The 17,794-nt window shown below is 32.7% G+C and overlaps 3 protein-coding genes across 4 annotated transcripts; all 3 read right to left on the minus strand.

Annotated features, from left to right (window-relative positions):
* Nucleotides 1-2: 2 nt before the first annotated feature.
* Nucleotides 3-6,361, minus strand: LOC111706450 (uncharacterized). Its single transcript, XM_023479328.1, has 9 exons — nt 6,229-6,361; nt 5,862-5,920; nt 4,898-4,950; nt 4,634-4,725; nt 3,828-3,943; nt 3,154-3,218; nt 2,117-2,173; nt 1,805-1,858; nt 3-806 (listed from the first exon to the last, which is right to left on the minus strand). The coding sequence occupies exons 1-9, from the start codon at nt 6,340-6,342 to the stop codon at nt 652-654; spliced, it is 765 nt and encodes a 254-aa protein (XP_023335096.1). The 5' UTR covers nt 6,343-6,361; the 3' UTR covers nt 3-651.
* A 672-nt stretch (nt 6,362-7,033) lies between these two features.
* Nucleotides 7,034-11,938, minus strand: LOC111706449 (2,4-dienoyl-CoA reductase, mitochondrial). The gene is made up of 12 exons (XM_023479327.1): nt 11,852-11,938; nt 11,417-11,481; nt 11,126-11,185; nt 10,829-10,903; nt 10,451-10,540; nt 10,129-10,348; nt 9,859-9,939; nt 9,405-9,447; nt 8,813-8,889; nt 8,093-8,211; nt 7,740-7,843; nt 7,034-7,155 (listed from the first exon to the last, which is right to left on the minus strand). Exons 1-12 carry the CDS (start codon nt 11,901-11,903, stop codon nt 7,128-7,130), a joined length of 1,014 nt encoding a protein of 337 aa, XP_023335095.1. The 5' UTR covers nt 11,904-11,938; the 3' UTR covers nt 7,034-7,127.
* Nucleotides 11,908-17,791, minus strand: LOC111706451 (arginine and glutamate-rich protein 1). 2 transcript variants are annotated; one of them, XM_023479329.1, is made up of 6 exons: nt 17,524-17,791; nt 15,880-15,952; nt 15,212-15,241; nt 13,763-13,867; nt 12,751-12,834; nt 11,908-12,371 (listed from the first exon to the last, which is right to left on the minus strand). In XM_023479329.1, the coding sequence occupies exons 1-6, from the start codon at nt 17,766-17,768 to the stop codon at nt 12,207-12,209; spliced, it is 702 nt and encodes a 233-aa protein (XP_023335097.1). In that variant the 5' UTR covers nt 17,769-17,791; the 3' UTR covers nt 11,908-12,206. The 2 variants fall into 2 exon arrangements, with proteins under 2 accessions (XP_023335097.1, XP_023335098.1); XM_023479330.1 differs by lacking the exon at nt 15,212-15,241 and having other exon boundaries at nt 17,524-17,790.
* Between the last annotated feature and the right edge of the window lie 3 nt (nt 17,792-17,794).

The raw sequence follows: 17,794 nt of genomic DNA on the forward strand, positions 1-17,794 counted from the left end.
ATTTTGAAAACATATTTGGACTTATTTAAATAAACAATATCGGTAAAAAAAAATCCGTTTGTAAGATTTAAGGGATGTTAAGTTAATGTTGCAAAAAATTTAGTTACGAAAGGTTACATTGATTAAGGTCTGCTGAAAGTTATTATAATTTACATACATTATGCATTATTTTAAAAACTCTTTCACTATACAAAGTTTGCCCAGCGAAAGTTTAGGCATAATTGTAAGATAAACATTCAATTATAGACATGATCAAAATAGACAAAATAAATTTAACCTATTTTAACACAACAAGCATTAAGCAAAAACATTTTTTTTGTTTTCAATGAGGTAGTTGTTTACATTAAGCAATTTATGCTTCAGAATTGCACAATTTTAGGTAAAAAATAAGTGTTTATACAAGTTCTTTAATTAATACTAAGATATATAATAAATTTTGTTCTAGTTTTATTTTTTGGTAAAATAAAATAAATAAATATATGTAATTTTGAGGGTTGTAAATAAATTTAATGGAAGAGCAGCGTTATTACAAAACCGGTGTCTGATTTCAATGAATAAGTATTTATCGTCAATAATTTCTAGTCAACATCTTCGTCATTTTCGTGGATTTTCCGATATTAAATCGTGGATTTTCTGGTAGTATTTCGTGGATTAATCCTCTTCTAGATACAGCTCGCCAGCCTCTTGGGCATCCTCGTCGTTAGCCTGGAACTCCATAGGGTCCATGAAGTCTACACCAGGGTAGTCGGGGACAGGGAGCATAGGGGGTAGATGATCAGGAGTCGGGGTAGTATTGATGAAAGTACCTGCATCAGGAATATTTGTAGAAACATTTCAATGTATTTCATAAATATCATACAGCAAAATATTAAGGTTTGCCGTTTTAGCTTGTCTGTCTGTCGGTCTGTTTTGAATATTTTTGGCCAAAAAAAAGAAAAGCGAAGAATTGATATTATCAATAGAAAGGAAGTGCGAAGTGCCCTTAGTGTATGCACATTGCACAATGCATATAAATGCCGGAAAATGATGATGTTTGCAGATACTGAGAAGAGTTTTTTTGGCAAAAATTTGTGTCACGTTTCCAATACTATTGATCTTCCGGTCGTAAATATAAACATTATCAAGATTTCATCCATTACAGCTGATTTCAAACAAATTCCAACAAGGTTAAAAATAAAAAATTAAACGTTTTTTCAAGGGTTGCTCTCAATCTCCACATTACAGACGTCTAGGAAGATTTAAAAATATGGCGTGTGTAATCAGATCAAAATATATTCAACTGTTAACAATAAATCTTAGAAAGAAAGTAGATGTTAATCTGTGTATCTGTGTATCGTAATACTGATATGATTTGTATTTTTGATTGTTTTACAGTATCACAAGTAAGCAACGTATTACTAATCTTTACTTCCAGATATGAATGGTTGGCTGTGAGTTTTTGTTTACCCTGTGAAATCAAAACATGTTTTATATTACAGACACAGAATGGGACTAAAGCACACAAGAGATCAATAAACAGTTTTATCACTAGAATTATGACTTTTCAAATATTGTTAAAAATATAACACAGAATATACACAAAGGATGATCTGAAGGTTTAGTTTGGTCCAAGGGCTGTAATATAGTTTTAGATAGGTGTGCTGAATCTGCTTGATTTGGCAAAGAAAACAAAAAATTTAAAGATACAGGAAACCATCAATTAAAGAAAAAAGACTGAGTTAAATCTGTACAGTGGTATCTGAAATCTCATCCTTAGCGGGTAACTTAGAATTTCGAAAATAGCAATATTTTTAGGATTACTTACAGTCGAGAGATATGTTGAGAACACGATGAAAAAGTCCTTTTCCCATATCAATGCCTGAAACAAACAAAAAATTAATTTTTCAAGACACCAGATATTTAAATAAAAATAAACATTGATAAACAAAAAATATCAAACTGACTTTAGTAGATTTTCATCGGAAAAAAGTTCAAATGAGAAGAAAACTGGATTTAGAAATTAAATTGGAAGATAAGCTTGGCAACTTGCTTTGTGCATGAATGAACAATATTTTAAACATCCAGGGGGACCGGAGGGGGAGAGAGAGAGAAAGGGACTTTACAGGTTTGAAATTACCTGGACCAACTAGCAGATCTACTTCTGTCAGTCGAACTATCTGCAGTTTATCGCAAGCTAAATATTTATTAACGTATAAGTTGAAATCCGCTACAACTCTTTCCAAAATATTCTTTGAACAGATAAAACTAGCAAGCAGTGCTCACTACTCAGAATCATAAACATATGCAAATCCTATGATCCGGGATCAAAGTGCGGAAATGTCAACCGGAATCTTTATTTGGTCAATTTGGTCAATTCAGCAACTTTCTTATACATATAAAACTACACGCAAATATTTTTTCCTACCGTTAATTTCTTTTAGATTTTCAGTGCTCTGCTTTCATTGTGCTTATTTTACATTACAGAATATTAGTTCAGAAAATTGAAAAGTTTTTTGTTTTACCAGTTAGATCAAATCAAATATTTACTACTTGAAGAATTAATTATTAAACAATATAAATATCACAAAATACTATAAATCCTCATGAGAGCAAAATAATCTGAGGCCGAATTTAAAGAATTTGAGCGGCGGCTTAAATTTAAGCCACGGCTTAAATATGATTGGTTCCACTTAAAATTGTATCAATGTTTCAAGATTTAAGCCGGCGCTTAATTTAAACCGGGTTTGGCGGATTTACGCCGCGGCTCAAATCTATATATAAATTTGGCTTGTCTGTTTGTTTGTTTGTCTGTCTGTCTGTCTGTTTGTATCCAATAAACGTTAAAACGGCTGAACCGATCGGGCCCAAATTTTTTGTGGGACATCTAGGGACCCCAGGGAAGGTTTATGAAAAATCAAAATTTCAAATATTTGTTTCCATCAAAATTCGATCGTCATTAAATTTTTAAAGATTTTGAAAATCCGCGAAATTTTTTGTGAAAATCCGCGAATTATTTTTGTTTTGTTTTACGATGTACACAAAGAGAACATGTTCACAACTAATTTAGAAGATGGGCGTGAAGCGCCCTCTAAGGGTAGTTCTTTAAATTCGGCCTCTGGTGGGTTTTATCAATTTCCCTGTAAACATGATGATGATAAATGGGTCTAAACTTACATTTTTCGATAAGCAGCAGCGCACTGAGATCAAGTTTGCAGTATTCAAGGAGAAGTGAAGACAGACTGACACAATCATTAATTAATATTTAGAACTAATTAAAATTTCTCAGGTTAATAATTAACATCAAGATTATTGATTTTTATCTATTCTTTGCACATAACGCTGCAGACAGTATTAGTTTTTCACGGTTTTACCACTTTCTCGCATTTTACTTACTATTTGAATATTAATTAGTTTTAAAATGGTTTTAGTACTTTCTGGCATTTTTCTTCCTATTTGAATATTTATCAATTATTGATAATTATCTCCTGAACAATGTTGATTCTAAACCTTTGCATTATATAGTGTCCCAATAAAAATGGGAATTAAGTGACGATTTGATACCGTCTTTGTAAATGATTTTTTTGATCTAGTGTGGAGAATGGATATGCCAATATAGGAAAGCTGTAATCTATAGCTATAATTAAGAATTTGTTTGTTTATAATTTAATTGCTATTTACTGTTGCAGAAATGTTACAGAACATTGCAATTAGGCATTACAAAGCCAAATCTTTACAAAGACGATTTTTAAATCATAAATCATCATGGAGGTTCAAATTCTTGACTCCGGAATAATTTCTGTATTTTTTACTTTTTTGAATTTTACAATAATAAATGTATGAAATGTTGCCTAGTGCATGTTTCCGCCAGATTTTTGATAAACTGTTCAGGAATAATAGTTTTCTCCTTATCAACCTCATGTACACCAACCAGAGCAAAGTGCTCCAGCACACTGTACTGCCGTATCTGAAATATAATAATAGTTTTCCTCCTTATCAACCGCATGTACACCAACCAGAGCAAAGTGCTCCAGCACACTGTACTGCCGTATCTGAAATATAATAATAGTTTTCTCCATATCAACCTCATGTACACCAACCAGAGCAAAGTGGTTCTTTATAAAACATTTTTATCAGCCAGTCATTTTATCAATTAATAACTTAGGAGACTAGCATTGTCTGCAAACTAAACTTTCTCTATAAAAGTCAACCACCTCAATTTAGACCTTTAAAACCAAGCTAAGAACATTCCCGTGGTACTACCAAGTTCCAAATCAAAATTTGAGGCACATCGGTCAAGGGGTTCATCAGTTATGATCAAACATACAAACAAACAGAGATAATTACTCTAAATATTATATAAAGGTAATTTTAATTAAGATCAATCCTTTGATATATGTAGAACAGCGCTACAGCTCATACAAGGTCCAAAATTAGAAAGCATTTTTGTATCAGATTAAGTAAACGGTGGCCGAATTTATTGAATCTGAGCGGCGGTTTAAATTTAAGCCGCGGCTTAAATATGGTTGGTTCCACTTTAAATTGTATCAAATGTTTCAAGATGTAAGCCGGCGCTAAATTTAAACCGGGTTTTGGCGGATTTAAACCGCGGCTCAAATTCTTTAAATTCCATCTCCGGTCTATTAAAAGAACCAACCTTCTTCAAGCAAATTCTCTGGTTCTCTATCAGACTGGGAACTTTAAGAATAAGCTTCTTGTTCCAGAACAACGGGCAGGCATCAAGAAATTCTAATATAATATAATAACAGATAAATCAAAAAAAACTTTTATACATAAATTTTACAGATTGTGAACAAACAAGTATCATTTTAATATTTTTTTTTTTTGCCTCTTTCTTAATTTGAATTTAAATGTTGAAGGTCTGTTTACAGAAAACCAAAAGATTAAATAACAAGATAACCTCTGAACATGTTGCAAACATTACGTACACAAGGGTAATCTTCATACGCAACCCTAGTTGTTAAAATTCTTACAAAACTGCAATATCTCAGAGATCAAAAACAATTTGCAAAATTTAAAACTTAATTTTGTAATTCTTATATAATCTTTAGGATCCCATGAAAAAAATCTAAAAATCTGCAAAGAATCGTAAGAAAATATCTTAAAAAATTAACTTTATATGTTGCAGCCATTATCCATTTTATTCTGAATTAAGGGGAAAAGATGTTTTTATCATACAATAAGTAGAAAAATATAAATATTCTGAGATGGAATTTAAAGAATTTGAGCCGCGGTTTAAATCTACCAAAACCCGGTTTAAATTAAGCGCCGGTTTAAATCTTGAAACATTTGATACAATTTTAAGTGGAACCAACCATAGTTAAGCCTCGGCTTAAATTTAAACCGCCGCTCAAATTCTTTAAATTCGGCCACTGGACGCAAAAGGATTTTTTCAATAATTGGGCATAACTCCCTTCTTCACTTTCCGTCTTAAATAGGATTCAAATTTCCATCAGATTTTTGCCTTGAAATTGGGTGCTTTATCCAATCTATGTTTATTGTTTATCTTAAATCCTTACTTAATGATTTATCTTCGCCTGAGTAGCAATTGGCAATAGTCAAATTCGTTTTACAGAAATTTTTAATTTGTTTATACATTAAATGATTTTACGATTTTATAAGAAGGGTCCAACTTTTTAAAATTGTATTCTGGAGAAGTTTGCTTTTTTCAAACATGGAAATTTGTTACCCCAGGCAAAAACGAAACAAAAACTTTCGTTTTAAAACGGTCGTTTTTTCCGTATCTCTTATTGTCGTAAAACCTGTAAAAAGTCTAAAAACGTTAAAGGTTTCAGTAGAAGTTTTCTGAAATGAAATGACTAATTAATTGAAATTAAACAATGATATTTATTTTGTAAGATTGCCTTGAAACAATATTTCTCCAGATCTCCGGGGGAAGACGGTTTAACCCATTCTCACAATCCTGGATTCACAAAATATTAGAACAAAAATCGGATATCGGGCATGGCCATTATTGCATGGAGGGTCACTTGAAATAACGCTTACAGTCCCTTTAAATGAAAAGTTCCTTTTCTCCTCCAGTGACCATGTAAATGGGCAGTAACAGTGAACACTGAACACCGAAACTACCTTAGAATTAAGAGAGAAAAAATCAAGAAAGCAGTCCCTTAGAACATAAAAACTGTCTGAAATAAAAATTGCAAATCTCCGATAACGCAATCTATTGCAAATACAAACAAATAGTATTGAGTATTGGATGTTCTAAATTTCCTGGAAAAACTCGAGAGTTTCAGTCAATCCATCAGTCGTCTTAGTTGATCCGGCATTTTCGAAAGTGTTCTCAACTCCCTCGATATCCATGTTTTCATTAGTTTTCAAACCCATCCTTTAAAGTCAAGAGTTTTTTTTCTGGCAGACGACGATAGCCGAACAAGCTTAGTACCTAAATAAAAAAATTAATAAGTTCATTAATATGGGAAAATAATTAAATTGAATAGCAGTTACTCATGAATTTTTTGTTCTGTTTTGATCATTAAGTTCAAAAATCTAAAATTGGCACGAATGTTTTGATTTTATCAAAAAAACATGATAACGGAAATATATTTCCTGATTCTAAGGTTAAACCTTCCTTACACATTATCATTTATTCATAGATATAAAGTGCATAGTAGATAATTGCCGTGCAAAATAACGCCTCAAAATGGTAGATAATAGGTTACCAGTTGTATAACAGTTAAATATTTAAGGATTAATAGATTGTAAATTGTACGAACGTGCTGTATAGTCCAGCTCTAGAATTCAAAATCATATGTATATATTTTGTTAAAAAATCGTTATTTTAAAAACCGCCCAATACCATTATTTTTTAGCCCAGAAAGTGTGTCGGGATTTACAAATTATGGAAAATAATTGTCTATCAGAGGTAAATTAAAGTTTGTATTAAAACTAGCAAAAAGACTAGATATTTGTGGTCAATTCTTAGTATTTATTTATTCTTACCTAGGTATCCCTGGACCCCGACCCTAATAATATCCTTGGACTTTCTCAACACAGTTAATCAACCTTTTTTTCAAAATCTGAAATAAAATATAAATTTCTAAATGCTAAAATAAATATTAAACTTGTAAATATAGTTTTTATAAAATGTTGACGATCTGTAGGACGGATTATTACATTTTTGACTTCTTGTTCGTACTCCTAGAACAATATAATTAGCAAAGAAGTTAACTATTCTCAACAGGTTTTTATCCGTTTTAAACTTGTTTTGTTTAAATTATTTTAAATTATTATATTTAAGAGTGGAATGTCCAATTCACAAGGGCACCCTTAAAAGCATTATCGATTCACAATGGTACACTTAAAACCACTGTTTTATCAAATATGAAAAAAGTTTAAATAAAGTTATTTTCGATTTTAGTTTTAACTGTGGTGACTTGCGGATTTCTTGCTACAGAAACAATGGAACTTATGAGAATTGAACAGTTTTCAAGGTAGTAAAACCACGACATCTTCTGCACTATTGATCAGCTAAAGAAATGGAACTTATAAGAATTGATCAGTTTTCAAGGTAGTAAAACGACGACATCTTCTGCACTATTTATCAGCTAAAGATGATAAGTGTATTGTTGTGAATCGGGCAACAACAGTTCCTTCAATGTTTTTTTTCATTTCCATAAAAACAGGTTTAAAGGAATTGTTAATTAATCTTTAATATATTTGTAGATACATAAAATTAAAGGAAGAGTGGCTAATTTCTTAATTTTTAATGTGCTAATTTGTTCCTGATGACTTGTTCCATGAAGTCCCATTGTTCCTCTGACACCATCCTTAGTTTATTAAATTCACCAGCTAGAGACCTGAACTCACCGCCATCCAGTGTTACCGTCTATAAAATATATAATATACAATATACATTATACAATATACATTTTACAATATACATTGTACAATATACATTATACATTATACACAATGTACAATATACATTGTACAATATATACAATGTACAATGTACAATGATCATATAGAACAACAGTGCAGTTTTTTTTTCTTCATCCTTTCTGATACTTCCCCCGCAATTTTAAAATCATCAAATCAAATCAAACTTAAAGAATACCATTAGCCATTAACTAACCTCTGCATTAATCCAGCTGGCAAAGTCACTGCACATGAAGGTTGCCAGGTTGGCAATCTCTTCTATTTCTCCAATCCTTCCCACCGGTATACCATCCAACATCAGTTTAGCACCTTCACCTGAAAAAATACATTTTTTTCAGGTGAAGGTGCCAAACATTTTTTCCCCCACCCTACTCACGGCCAAGCTTTTTGGACTTTTAAAGGTTCTACAAATATCTCAGAAGTTTTACAAATTAAAATTTGATCATTCTTAACTTATGAAAATGTAACATGTAAAAAAACGAGCATTTTATCTTTTTTCTTTTATCTTAGTGTATTGCAAAGGTCAATACAAGGAATCTTAAAAAAATACAGTTGCAAAATTTTGGAAGTAAAATTATAAGATTTAAATTAAGAGATATAAACAATAAATCTCAAATAAAAAGTTCTTGAAGTAGATATTGATCTCAAGTGATCGGGACTTCAAGTATCAAACACTAAAGATACAAGCTTTGTATCAAACAAACAGCAATTTTAATATCAAAAATATTTCAGATTCTTATTGATCCTGTGAGACAAAAACAAAACTGCTTGAAAATAAATTAGACAATGAAGACCAACACATTGAATTCTTCTTAAATATTTTTCCTTTAAAGAAGACATTTCGAAAAATGCTTCAACTCAGAATTGCTTCTGGAAAAATTGGCAGCTTAAGCTTTCCTCCCCTCGAGTATCCTACCTGTTGGGTCCAGCCGGCCAAACGCTCCCTCAGTTTCTATTGGACCAGGAGCAATACAGTTAAATCTAATCCCGTACCTGAAAACAGATAAAGTCTTTAAAGAAATTCAATAAATCAAAGCATGGATCATTATATTTTGTCAAACAGTGGTGATGGGGGTCCTCCTTTCCTTTCCTTTTCCCTCTACTTATCACCATACTAATCACCCTACTATTCCACTCACATTTTTTCCTCCTTCTTCATCCTTATTTTCTAAAATTACTGTTTGCTTATTAGTATTACAATTAGATATTTGTTAATTTCTAAAAATAAAATTCATGTTCAAAACTGAAGTTAATTTCTACCCCACTCCCCCCTTGAAAATCCCTTTTTCCAAGAGAAGGTATGTACAATTTGATATGGGTTCTTCGCTGAATTGTGGGAAATAAACGAATGGGGGGGGGGGGAGGATATCAAAAAGGACGAACAAAAACTTGCCTTTAGAAATCTAATTTCTTCACCTTACCCCAATCCATTAAAATTGTAGGCGGGGTGGGAGGGGGGGGGAGTATTATTAATACTATACGCCCCTGATTTCTTTATTAAAGCCTACCTTCCCCATTCAACTCCCAGGGATTTACACATTGTTTCAACTCCTAGAAGAACAAGAAATAGTTAGAACACAGTGAATTAAATACAAATTCGTAAATATTATATTGGTTTCTCTGCACTAATCTGATCAATGTTTAATGTTCATATAGATATAATTTTTACTATTTTGTAATACTATGACATATCTTTTTACGAGGTATATGTACGAGATATTGATAAATGAGGTTTTATGTGCGAGGGACGACGTATTCTTGTACGAGGTTTTTATTTACGAGGTTTATATGTACGACGTACGTATTTACGACGAGCGTCACGCTTTTTATGTGTTTTCATTTTTGCGTCTACAATGTGCCTACACGTAATCTATGAGATCCATGTTTTCTAGCGCTGTTGTATTAGACAATTTTGAACAAGAAAAATTATCAACAAAAATTATGTGTTAAATGTTGATTTACCTGATTTGGCACAAGCAGATGGAACCACAAACCCAGAACCTTCGTTTGTGTAATGAGTAGTTATTGCCAAGAAAACACCACCTAAAACAAAAATTAATGAAATTTTGTTAAATTGTTTAAAAAAACTTGACGAAGCCTGCGTTGACTAAATATCTTTGGGTCAAGGGCGTATACAGAAATAAATGTAAGGGGGGGCAAGATTTGCGCGAAGCGCAAAAAACAAAGGAGGTAGTGAACATATAACAAAACATATGAACCCAATCATTTCACCTGTTTTCTGTGCAATCATTCTTTTTCCAACATCCAGTGTTAGGAACGCTGTTCCTTTTAGTACAATATCAATAATTGTCTGGAACGCATTGGCGGACAAACGTTCTGTTGGAGAAATAAAATTCCCCGCGGCGTTATGGATGACGACATTTGGGAGGCCGAGCTCCGACTCAATTTTATCCACGGCAGCTTTTACAGCAAGAGGATCTCTGATATCCAACTAAAATATAAAATGATCAATTAAGTGAAAGCATTGAAGACAAAAACCCTCGCCCGGCCCTAATTTCAAGATAAAAAATAACCACAATCCCTTTAATCTGACCTGGACAGGAAGTACAATATTTCCGGTTTGTGCTGATATCTCTTTAGCTGCTGATTCTAGGACCGGAAGTCGGCGGGATGCAATCGCAACCTAATTAACTGTAAAGTTTAACACTATCTCTCCACTGCGTTTTTAGCCAATCTATGACAAATTGTTCCTAGTTTAACTTCTGTTTGTTATTCATTATTTACGACTTCAGGTTAGATAAAATATTCCTAAAACGCATAAAATGGCATGTGCAGAGTAAAAATACACAAAACAGATATCTAAGAATATGTTCAATGAACAAAGGAAATGGTTCTTATAGAATGTGTAAGTATAGCTCAGAGGGTGCTGGCAAGCTAAGTTAATGGTCCCGGAGCAAAATAAAATCCTTACCTTGGCACCGAGTTGGGAAAATTTAAGCGTCATTCCTTTCCCTAATCCTGTTCCTCCTCCTGTTACCAACACAACCTTGAGTCAACATCAATATCCACCCGTCCGACATTAAGAGATTTTTACGTAGTTCAAATATTTTCAACCAGGAAAGAAATTACAGAAAATGATTTTTGAAAATAAAAAATACCCATCCTTAAAGAATTACTTTCGTTTTGAAGGCACAGTCAAAATGTCCTTTTTTCTGTTTCGTGTGTTATCAGAATCTATAAATATAAATGGCCTGGTTTATATGTTTTCCTTGTCTTTATATGTCTCTGGTGGCAGCATAGTATCTTTCCGGGCGGGGAAAAACTTAGCCTATTAAAAAATAATCATAAAATATTAAAATTCTAAATATCTCCCCCATCTTATCCTTGTCTCCCCCCTCCTAGCAATAGAATCTGCCTAGAACTTAAGATGGACTGATTCATTTGATATACTGTCTTATACAGTCTGCATAATCTTTATGTACTGTACAGCTAACTCAAGCTGGTTTAGAGTCGGCCCGGTACAGATTTCATAGTGCTAGGCCCCTTCTCATCTTTTTACCTGTGGTTTAGGTGAGTATGCATCACTAGCCAGTACTGCACACGAACTTGTAAATCCACGAAGTCCTAATCAATTTTAATTCACAAATTTAACCGACAATCATCCGTTCTTTTAGGTTGGTAATAAATAAAAAGAGAGAGCAGGAGTTGAATCAGGTCCGACTAGTTCAATTACTGTTTAAGTTGAGCTGGATATTTTTAAAAGGTAGTTTAAGCTTTTCGTTTAAAATCAATAATATTGTTGACAAAAACACTTTATAAAATTACATCCATGAAATTGATCGTTTCAAGTTTTAAAAAGTTTAACAATTCCTTCAACTTTCAAGTGGTTTACGTTAGTAAAAGATTCAGCAAAAAATCTTTGGGATTACTGATTCACCAAAAAGTCTTTGGGATTACTATCTTTGCACAAAATTTAAAAAATCTAAGAACCTACCCATATGTTCAGCTGATCTAGCGTGACTAACGACAGATCTTAACGCCGCCATTTTGTTTTCTGAAAAGACAAAGTGCTCGGCTTCGATCTCCTGAATTCGATCTTCAAAATACAAAAACTAAAAAAGATGAAAATCTAAATATCAGAGATAAAATAAGCGGGAAAAAATCTTCTAAAAAAATGAATTCTAAAGATGAAATGTAAAGGGGAAAAGTTTTAAGTCATAAAATTCAAATTAATAATTCGCAACCTTTGTGAACCTATTTGTCAGCGAAGAAGGTCGGTGATAAAAGAGGGATAGTAGAGGTGGCGACAGAACACATTTTATGGGAGTGGGGGGGGGGGGGCTCAATATTCAAGCACTTGAGTTCAAACTAAATCCTATCTTCGGTCTGGCGTCTCCTTTCCCCAAGATTAGCATTTGTTCTTTCTTCTGCTTCTTCTCTTCCTTCTTCTTCATCTTCTGCTTCTCCTGTTCTATCTTCATCTGATCTTCTACCATCTTTAATCTCTCCTCAGCCTAACAAATAGTTCGTTTAATCTCGTATATTTTTTCAGCTTAAAAAATAGTTAATTACATCTCACATATATTTATTTATCAAGTATCATATTCAATAACGAACCATAAATATATCTTCAATTAAAAATAATAAGCAGTCAACCATCATTCCAATGTCAAGGCGAAGCCATTATTTTAAATACCCACCAACTAGATTAAAACTATATGATTTTTACACAAATTAAAAATAAATAAAAATAACATAGGACATTAAAAAATCACTGGTAAAGGTAAAAATGATTAGTTGGAAAACATACTGACTTGAGATTAATTGAAAACACGGCTTTATTATCCAGGTTCAAATCAATTTTAAATATTTCTATGAACAAATTTAACTCACCATTTTTTTCTGCTGTTCCTCAATCTTTCTCTGGTTCTCCTCCATTATCCTTTCGAGGTCGGACCTGCGAGCCGCCTCCTCCTCCTGAATAGATATAGAGGTCAAGCCTGGAAACCTCAGACCTCTTTAAACAGCCGTCCTTAAATCCATCTCTATACATCCAAATTCAGTGAAAGATTAAAACCTTCCCGAATGTACAGTGTACAGTAAAGTGTACACCTTGTAAGATGTTAGTTAGTTTTCAGAAATGAATATGTGGAATAGTAGATTTAAATGGATTGAGAGTGGAAGAAAGGACTCTGGAAGAGCTCTGGTAATAATCCTCAAGACGGTATACCAGCGCAAGTATTCTGATATTTCCTCTGGTTAAATTCATACCAGCGCCACTATATCGTCTGGTAGTGATACCTCTGTTTGAAGCTGAGTTTCTATATGCTCGATCTGGATTCTGGTCTCAGGATGGACTTTTTCAGATAAAATAAATAAATAATATTATAAACACTGAACGGTAAGTGTCGTACGTCCAAACAATCGACAGATACACCCCCCCCCCTCCCCCTCCTAATCTGCGGTAGAATAAGACTACCCCTCGTACTGAACTAGATAATAAGCCCAAGACTCGGTTTCTCAAAATTATTCCTTATCTCTTAACAAATATAAGATAAACAATATTAAAGGAATAATTCGCGATTTTTAAATTAAAAACCAAAAAGAGGGGTTAATGGACAATTTTATACGGCTTTTTTCGATCGGCTATGCGAATAATTCGTTAGAAAGTGACCCTTTTTTTGGCAGCGTACACTTTAAATCCAAATACATAAGGTTTAATCTGCCCCCTCCCCCTCATAAGAATAATAACATTTTAAGCAAAAATTCTCGACGTGAATTTTTTATCCCCGTTCCGATTAAGTCCCGTTAAACTGAAAAAATGCTCGTTTTGAAGATCCAAAATGTTGCGGATGCGCTCCAAAACAGAAGTCAGCAGTCACCGGAAGTAGCTAAATATTCCTACCTCACGTCTTGCAGCTTCCCTTAACTGTTGCTCTTTTCTGTTCTGCAGCTCCTGCATCATCTGCTCTTCCATGATAGTTTTAGCTTCCTCTACTCTACGAAGCACCTGGAGATAAAATATGATTTATTTTTGCCAGATAAATTCAGATATTTACCTCCCGAGATATCCACTCCAGTACCCAATTCATCAACAAAACCAGAACCCCTTCTTATAAATATATATTTGAAGTTACCAACTATCCCCCCCTCACAATTAAATTTTTTAAATTGAATAATTCCTGTAAAAACAAAATTCACAAGCCCCTCCCCCCCCCCGTCCTAATTTGCGGCACAGTGCAAATTCGTCAAATACGCAAAACGCGTTAAATGTCAAGGTTACATTTCTTAAAGGAACCTTATTTGGGTAATTTGAGAGTAAACTAAATTGCCTATTAGGTATTTATTGGTATTGGTCATACTTTTCAAAGACAACTGTGGCCTGAGAAAAAGCCGATTTTTCATTAAGAATTCCAGGTATGATACCTTTGCATTTACACTAGTTGATGCTTTTTGTCATTGTCATGGATTTAAAAAAATTCAAATATTAAATTAAATTGTAGTATCGAATAGTTAATTGTAAATAACTATAATTTTTTTTTAACTTATTTTATTTTTTTTTAATGTAACTTATTTCAAACATTTGACGGTTATAAGTTTTCTCTACTTCCCCAGAAATCCCAGCGATTTATTGAAGAGTTTGTCTGGGTGAGAAAGTCGTGTTTATTTGTTAACTCATGTTTGAACACAAAAATGTTAATTTTTGCTAATTCTAACATCAAAGTTTTTATTTTATATTATATAATCGCTGACACATGATGTCCTTAAATATTATAATTTTATAATGATTTTATTGGGCTGTTGATACAGAAAAAAATAACGTTTAAATAGTGACTTTGCAAAGGTATCATACCTTTCCGCTGGAATTCTTAACGATAAATCGGCTTTTTCTCCAGTCATAAATATCATTGAAAAGTAAGACTTAATCAATGAATAGCTAATAGGCTAATTAGTTTACGATGAAATTACCCAAATTTGTGAACGGGCCCTTTAACCCTTGAGTTTTCTTTCTGTTAACACCAAATATCATTTAAATTTTACAATTGTCAATTATACATCACTCCCCAATAAAGAAAACTTTTCCGCATTATTAGAAACAAGCTCAAGTGCCCAGCGTTGCCCGTGGAACTTTTTTTAAGTAAAAAAAATTTTGATTTAAAAAAAAACGGTGCAACCATGGATTTCCTTTACAAATTCCAGCCCATTTGGGCCAGCCGTTTGGCCAGCTATAGCTAACATATATACAAATATATCTGTGCGAAGAGCTTTATTATATAGAAGTTAATGAAATTGTTTTTAACATTTATTTGCACACAAATTCGCGCGATCTCTCTCTCTATTGACATTAGTTTACCTTGCCAGAACTCCTCGATGTGGAATCCCACTGTAATAGGGTGTTTCATAAAACAGTTTACTAGGGTATTTTATTGAACAGTGTTTAATCAAAACCCCCCTGTTATAGATACAAAAAAAAATATTAATATTGAAAAAAAATTTCATAACACAAAAAAAGAGAAAGAAGTGGCAAACATTTGGTTAAAGTAATCATAATCTGCTTTTGATTATTATTTCATGCTGAAACTCAAATAAATGGTTTATAGGACTGGCCAGCTTTATTTATACTACTCAACTTAACCTAAAAATCAATCATTCTACTTATCAACGAATTAGCATAAATATCTACTAGTTATCTACTGCTTAATCAACCTCTCTTTTTATATCTATATATTTAATTACCTTACTATTAATGACAATTTAACCCCGACGGGATAGAGTTATATTTTCCAATCAATAACTCACTTATTTATCTACCTATCCATCTATCACTTCACAATTGTTATATATCCAACTATAACCACTTTTATCTATCTTTCTATACTTCACTCCTTCAATTCATTACAGTATCTATTTTGTATCTCATTATAAAGTCCTTTCTCAATCAATCAATCAATCAATCAACCAAAAATTCAATCAATCAATATAGCTATCTATCCCATTATGGCCTATGGTATTGTAAACTACCTCTGCTTCTATCTCATCTCTTCTCCTCTCCAGTTCCTCCTCAACTCGTTTAGCAACTTGTTCTTCAATTCTCCTGATATTAAAATTATATCAAAAATTAAATCATAATTATAATAATGATAATGACGATAATAAAGACGATGAAAATGATGATAATTATGATAATAATAGTAAAAATAATAATGATAATGATATTTATAATCAAAAGAAAAATTATGATGAAAACAACTAATTACGATAATTATAGTTATGACGCTGAGCATGAGGACTTAAAAGATTCATCAGTCTACAATATCCCTACTAACCGGAAAACCTATAAATACGTATGACATTCCTATGACATGTGCATTTTCGTAACCATTTCCTTTGTAAAAATACGTATTTTATATCCGAAAAAATACGTAGTTGACAAATGTAAAAATGCGTATGTTAAAAAAATCTGAAAGATCCAATGAATCAGGATTTTTTTAGGTTTTGTATGTAGATTTAGGTTTGAAAAATCGTAACATTTCTTTATTTTCGGAATTTATAGCTTTTACAAATACGAAAAATACGTATTTTTAAGGCATATTCATGTTAAGAACTTAAGAAGTTTGGACTACAATATTGCGTGCGCATTGTTCCTTTATTTCTATAAGGAACATAAGGAAATGGAATCAGTGTGAGGCCCAAATGTGGACCCCCCAGACACCCACCAGGTGTGTGAAGCAACGTCCAAATATCAGTTCCACAGCCGGACCTTTAATCCCGCCAAGCTTTAAACCCAGGGGGGATCAAGGAGATACTTCCTGTGGCTGGCAAACCTATTACAACTAATTCCGCACATTTCTTATTCATACTATTCATATTCATAGATTTCAATTATTTTCAATCCAATCCAAATCTAATATACTATATAAAGAAATTCACACCATCATCATTCCTTCATCTGTATCCATCTAAACCAACATTCAGATATGCATTTTGTCGGTATTTTCAACAAATACGTATTCAATATCTGTTATACTTCATACACTTACCATTATATCTGTTACAAGACTGCGAAAGTAGAACTTCAATATATCAAAAAATGAGAATTTACTGACATTTACTCTAATGAAAATGATATAATTTTGAAATATTGTATTCACCAAAATGTTTGCATTAAATTTCTTACAGAAAAATTCTCTAAAAAAGATCATAAAATATTTTCAAATTCTAACTTAAAAATGCATTTTTGTGTAGTTGAGGTTTCATGAAAATATTGACATTTGCATTTTTCGGTTTGCAACAGGCTTGTAAACTCTAAAAAAGTACAATTTTATAAGAAAAGAAAAAACGAAAAAATATGAAAAATACGTAAAATAAAACCTGAAAACATAAAAAAAATTACATGGTAAAAAGTATACGCAATTATTCGTATAAATACGTTTCTGGAAATTCACCTAAAAAACACTTGGGGTGATCAATACGTAAAAATACGTAAATATACACAAGTTCTCTACTAAAAAGTTAAGCATACGAATTTTTACTTAAAAATATACTTAAAAATACGTAAACCTATGTAGAGGCTTCTTTGTTTTAAGTTTTCGGGTTAATCGGATAAGTGATAAATGATTTTCGAATAAGATGAGGATAACAAATTCAAGCTAAAAATATTCCTACTTGTTAGTTTCTTCTTCAATCTTCTTCTCCTCCATCAACTTTTTCCGTTCTTGCTCCGCCAACCTTTCAACCTCCTTCCGCCCCCGCCGTTCAGACCCAGAGGAATCAGAACTGCTAGAGTGACGGCGGCGTCGATACCGGTCATGACGCCGCCGACGGTCTCTAGACCGGCTACGGGTTCGGCGGGAGCGCTTGGATCGTTTCCGGTTGTCGTCCGAGCTACTGGTAGACCTGTCACGTCCCATTTTTCTGAAATTTCAATAATTCCAAA

Source organism: Eurytemora carolleeae, unplaced genomic scaffold (genome assembly GCF_000591075.1).
Source record: "Eurytemora carolleeae unplaced genomic scaffold, Eaff_2.0 scaffold515, whole genome shotgun sequence".
Lineage (NCBI taxonomy): Eukaryota > Metazoa > Arthropoda > Copepoda > Calanoida > Temoridae > Eurytemora > Eurytemora carolleeae.

Bases quoted from the DNA above. Each gene is read 5' to 3' on its own strand.
- LOC111706450 (XM_023479328.1), bottom strand. From the start codon at position 6,342: ATGGGTTTGAAAACTAATGAAAACATGGATATCGAGGGAGTTGAGAAC. The intron at 4,726-4,897 runs GTTATCTTGTTA...ATATTATATTAG, and splicing joins TGTTTGCAACATGTTCAGAG to AATTTCTTGATGCCTGCCCG. The intron at 1,859-2,116 runs GTAATTTCAAAC...TGTTTGTTTCAG, and splicing joins AGATCTGCTAGTTGGTCCAG to GCATTGATATGGGAAAAGGA.
- LOC111706449 (XM_023479327.1), bottom strand. From the start codon at position 11,903: ATGGCGGCGTTAAGATCTGTCGTTAGTCACGCTAGATCAGCTGAACAT. The intron at 10,541-10,828 runs GTAAGGATTTTA...ACAGTTAATTAG, and splicing joins TTTCCCAACTCGGTGCCAAG to GTTGCGATTGCATCCCGCCG. The intron at 8,212-8,812 runs GTAGGATACTCG...GTATTTTTTCAG, and splicing joins TGGCCGGCTGGACCCAACAG to GTGAAGGTGCTAAACTGATG.
- LOC111706451 (XM_023479329.1), bottom strand. From the start codon at position 17,768: ATGGGACGTGACAGGTCTACCAGTAGCTCGGACGACAACCGGAAACGA. The intron at 15,953-17,523 runs GTAGGAATATTT...TTTTAATATCAG, and splicing joins ATTGAAGAAGAAACTAACAA to GAGAATTGAAGAACAAGTTG. The intron at 15,242-15,879 runs GTAGTTTACAAT...ACCCTATTACAG, and splicing joins GAGATGAGATAGAAGCAGAG to TGGGATTCCACATCGAGGAG.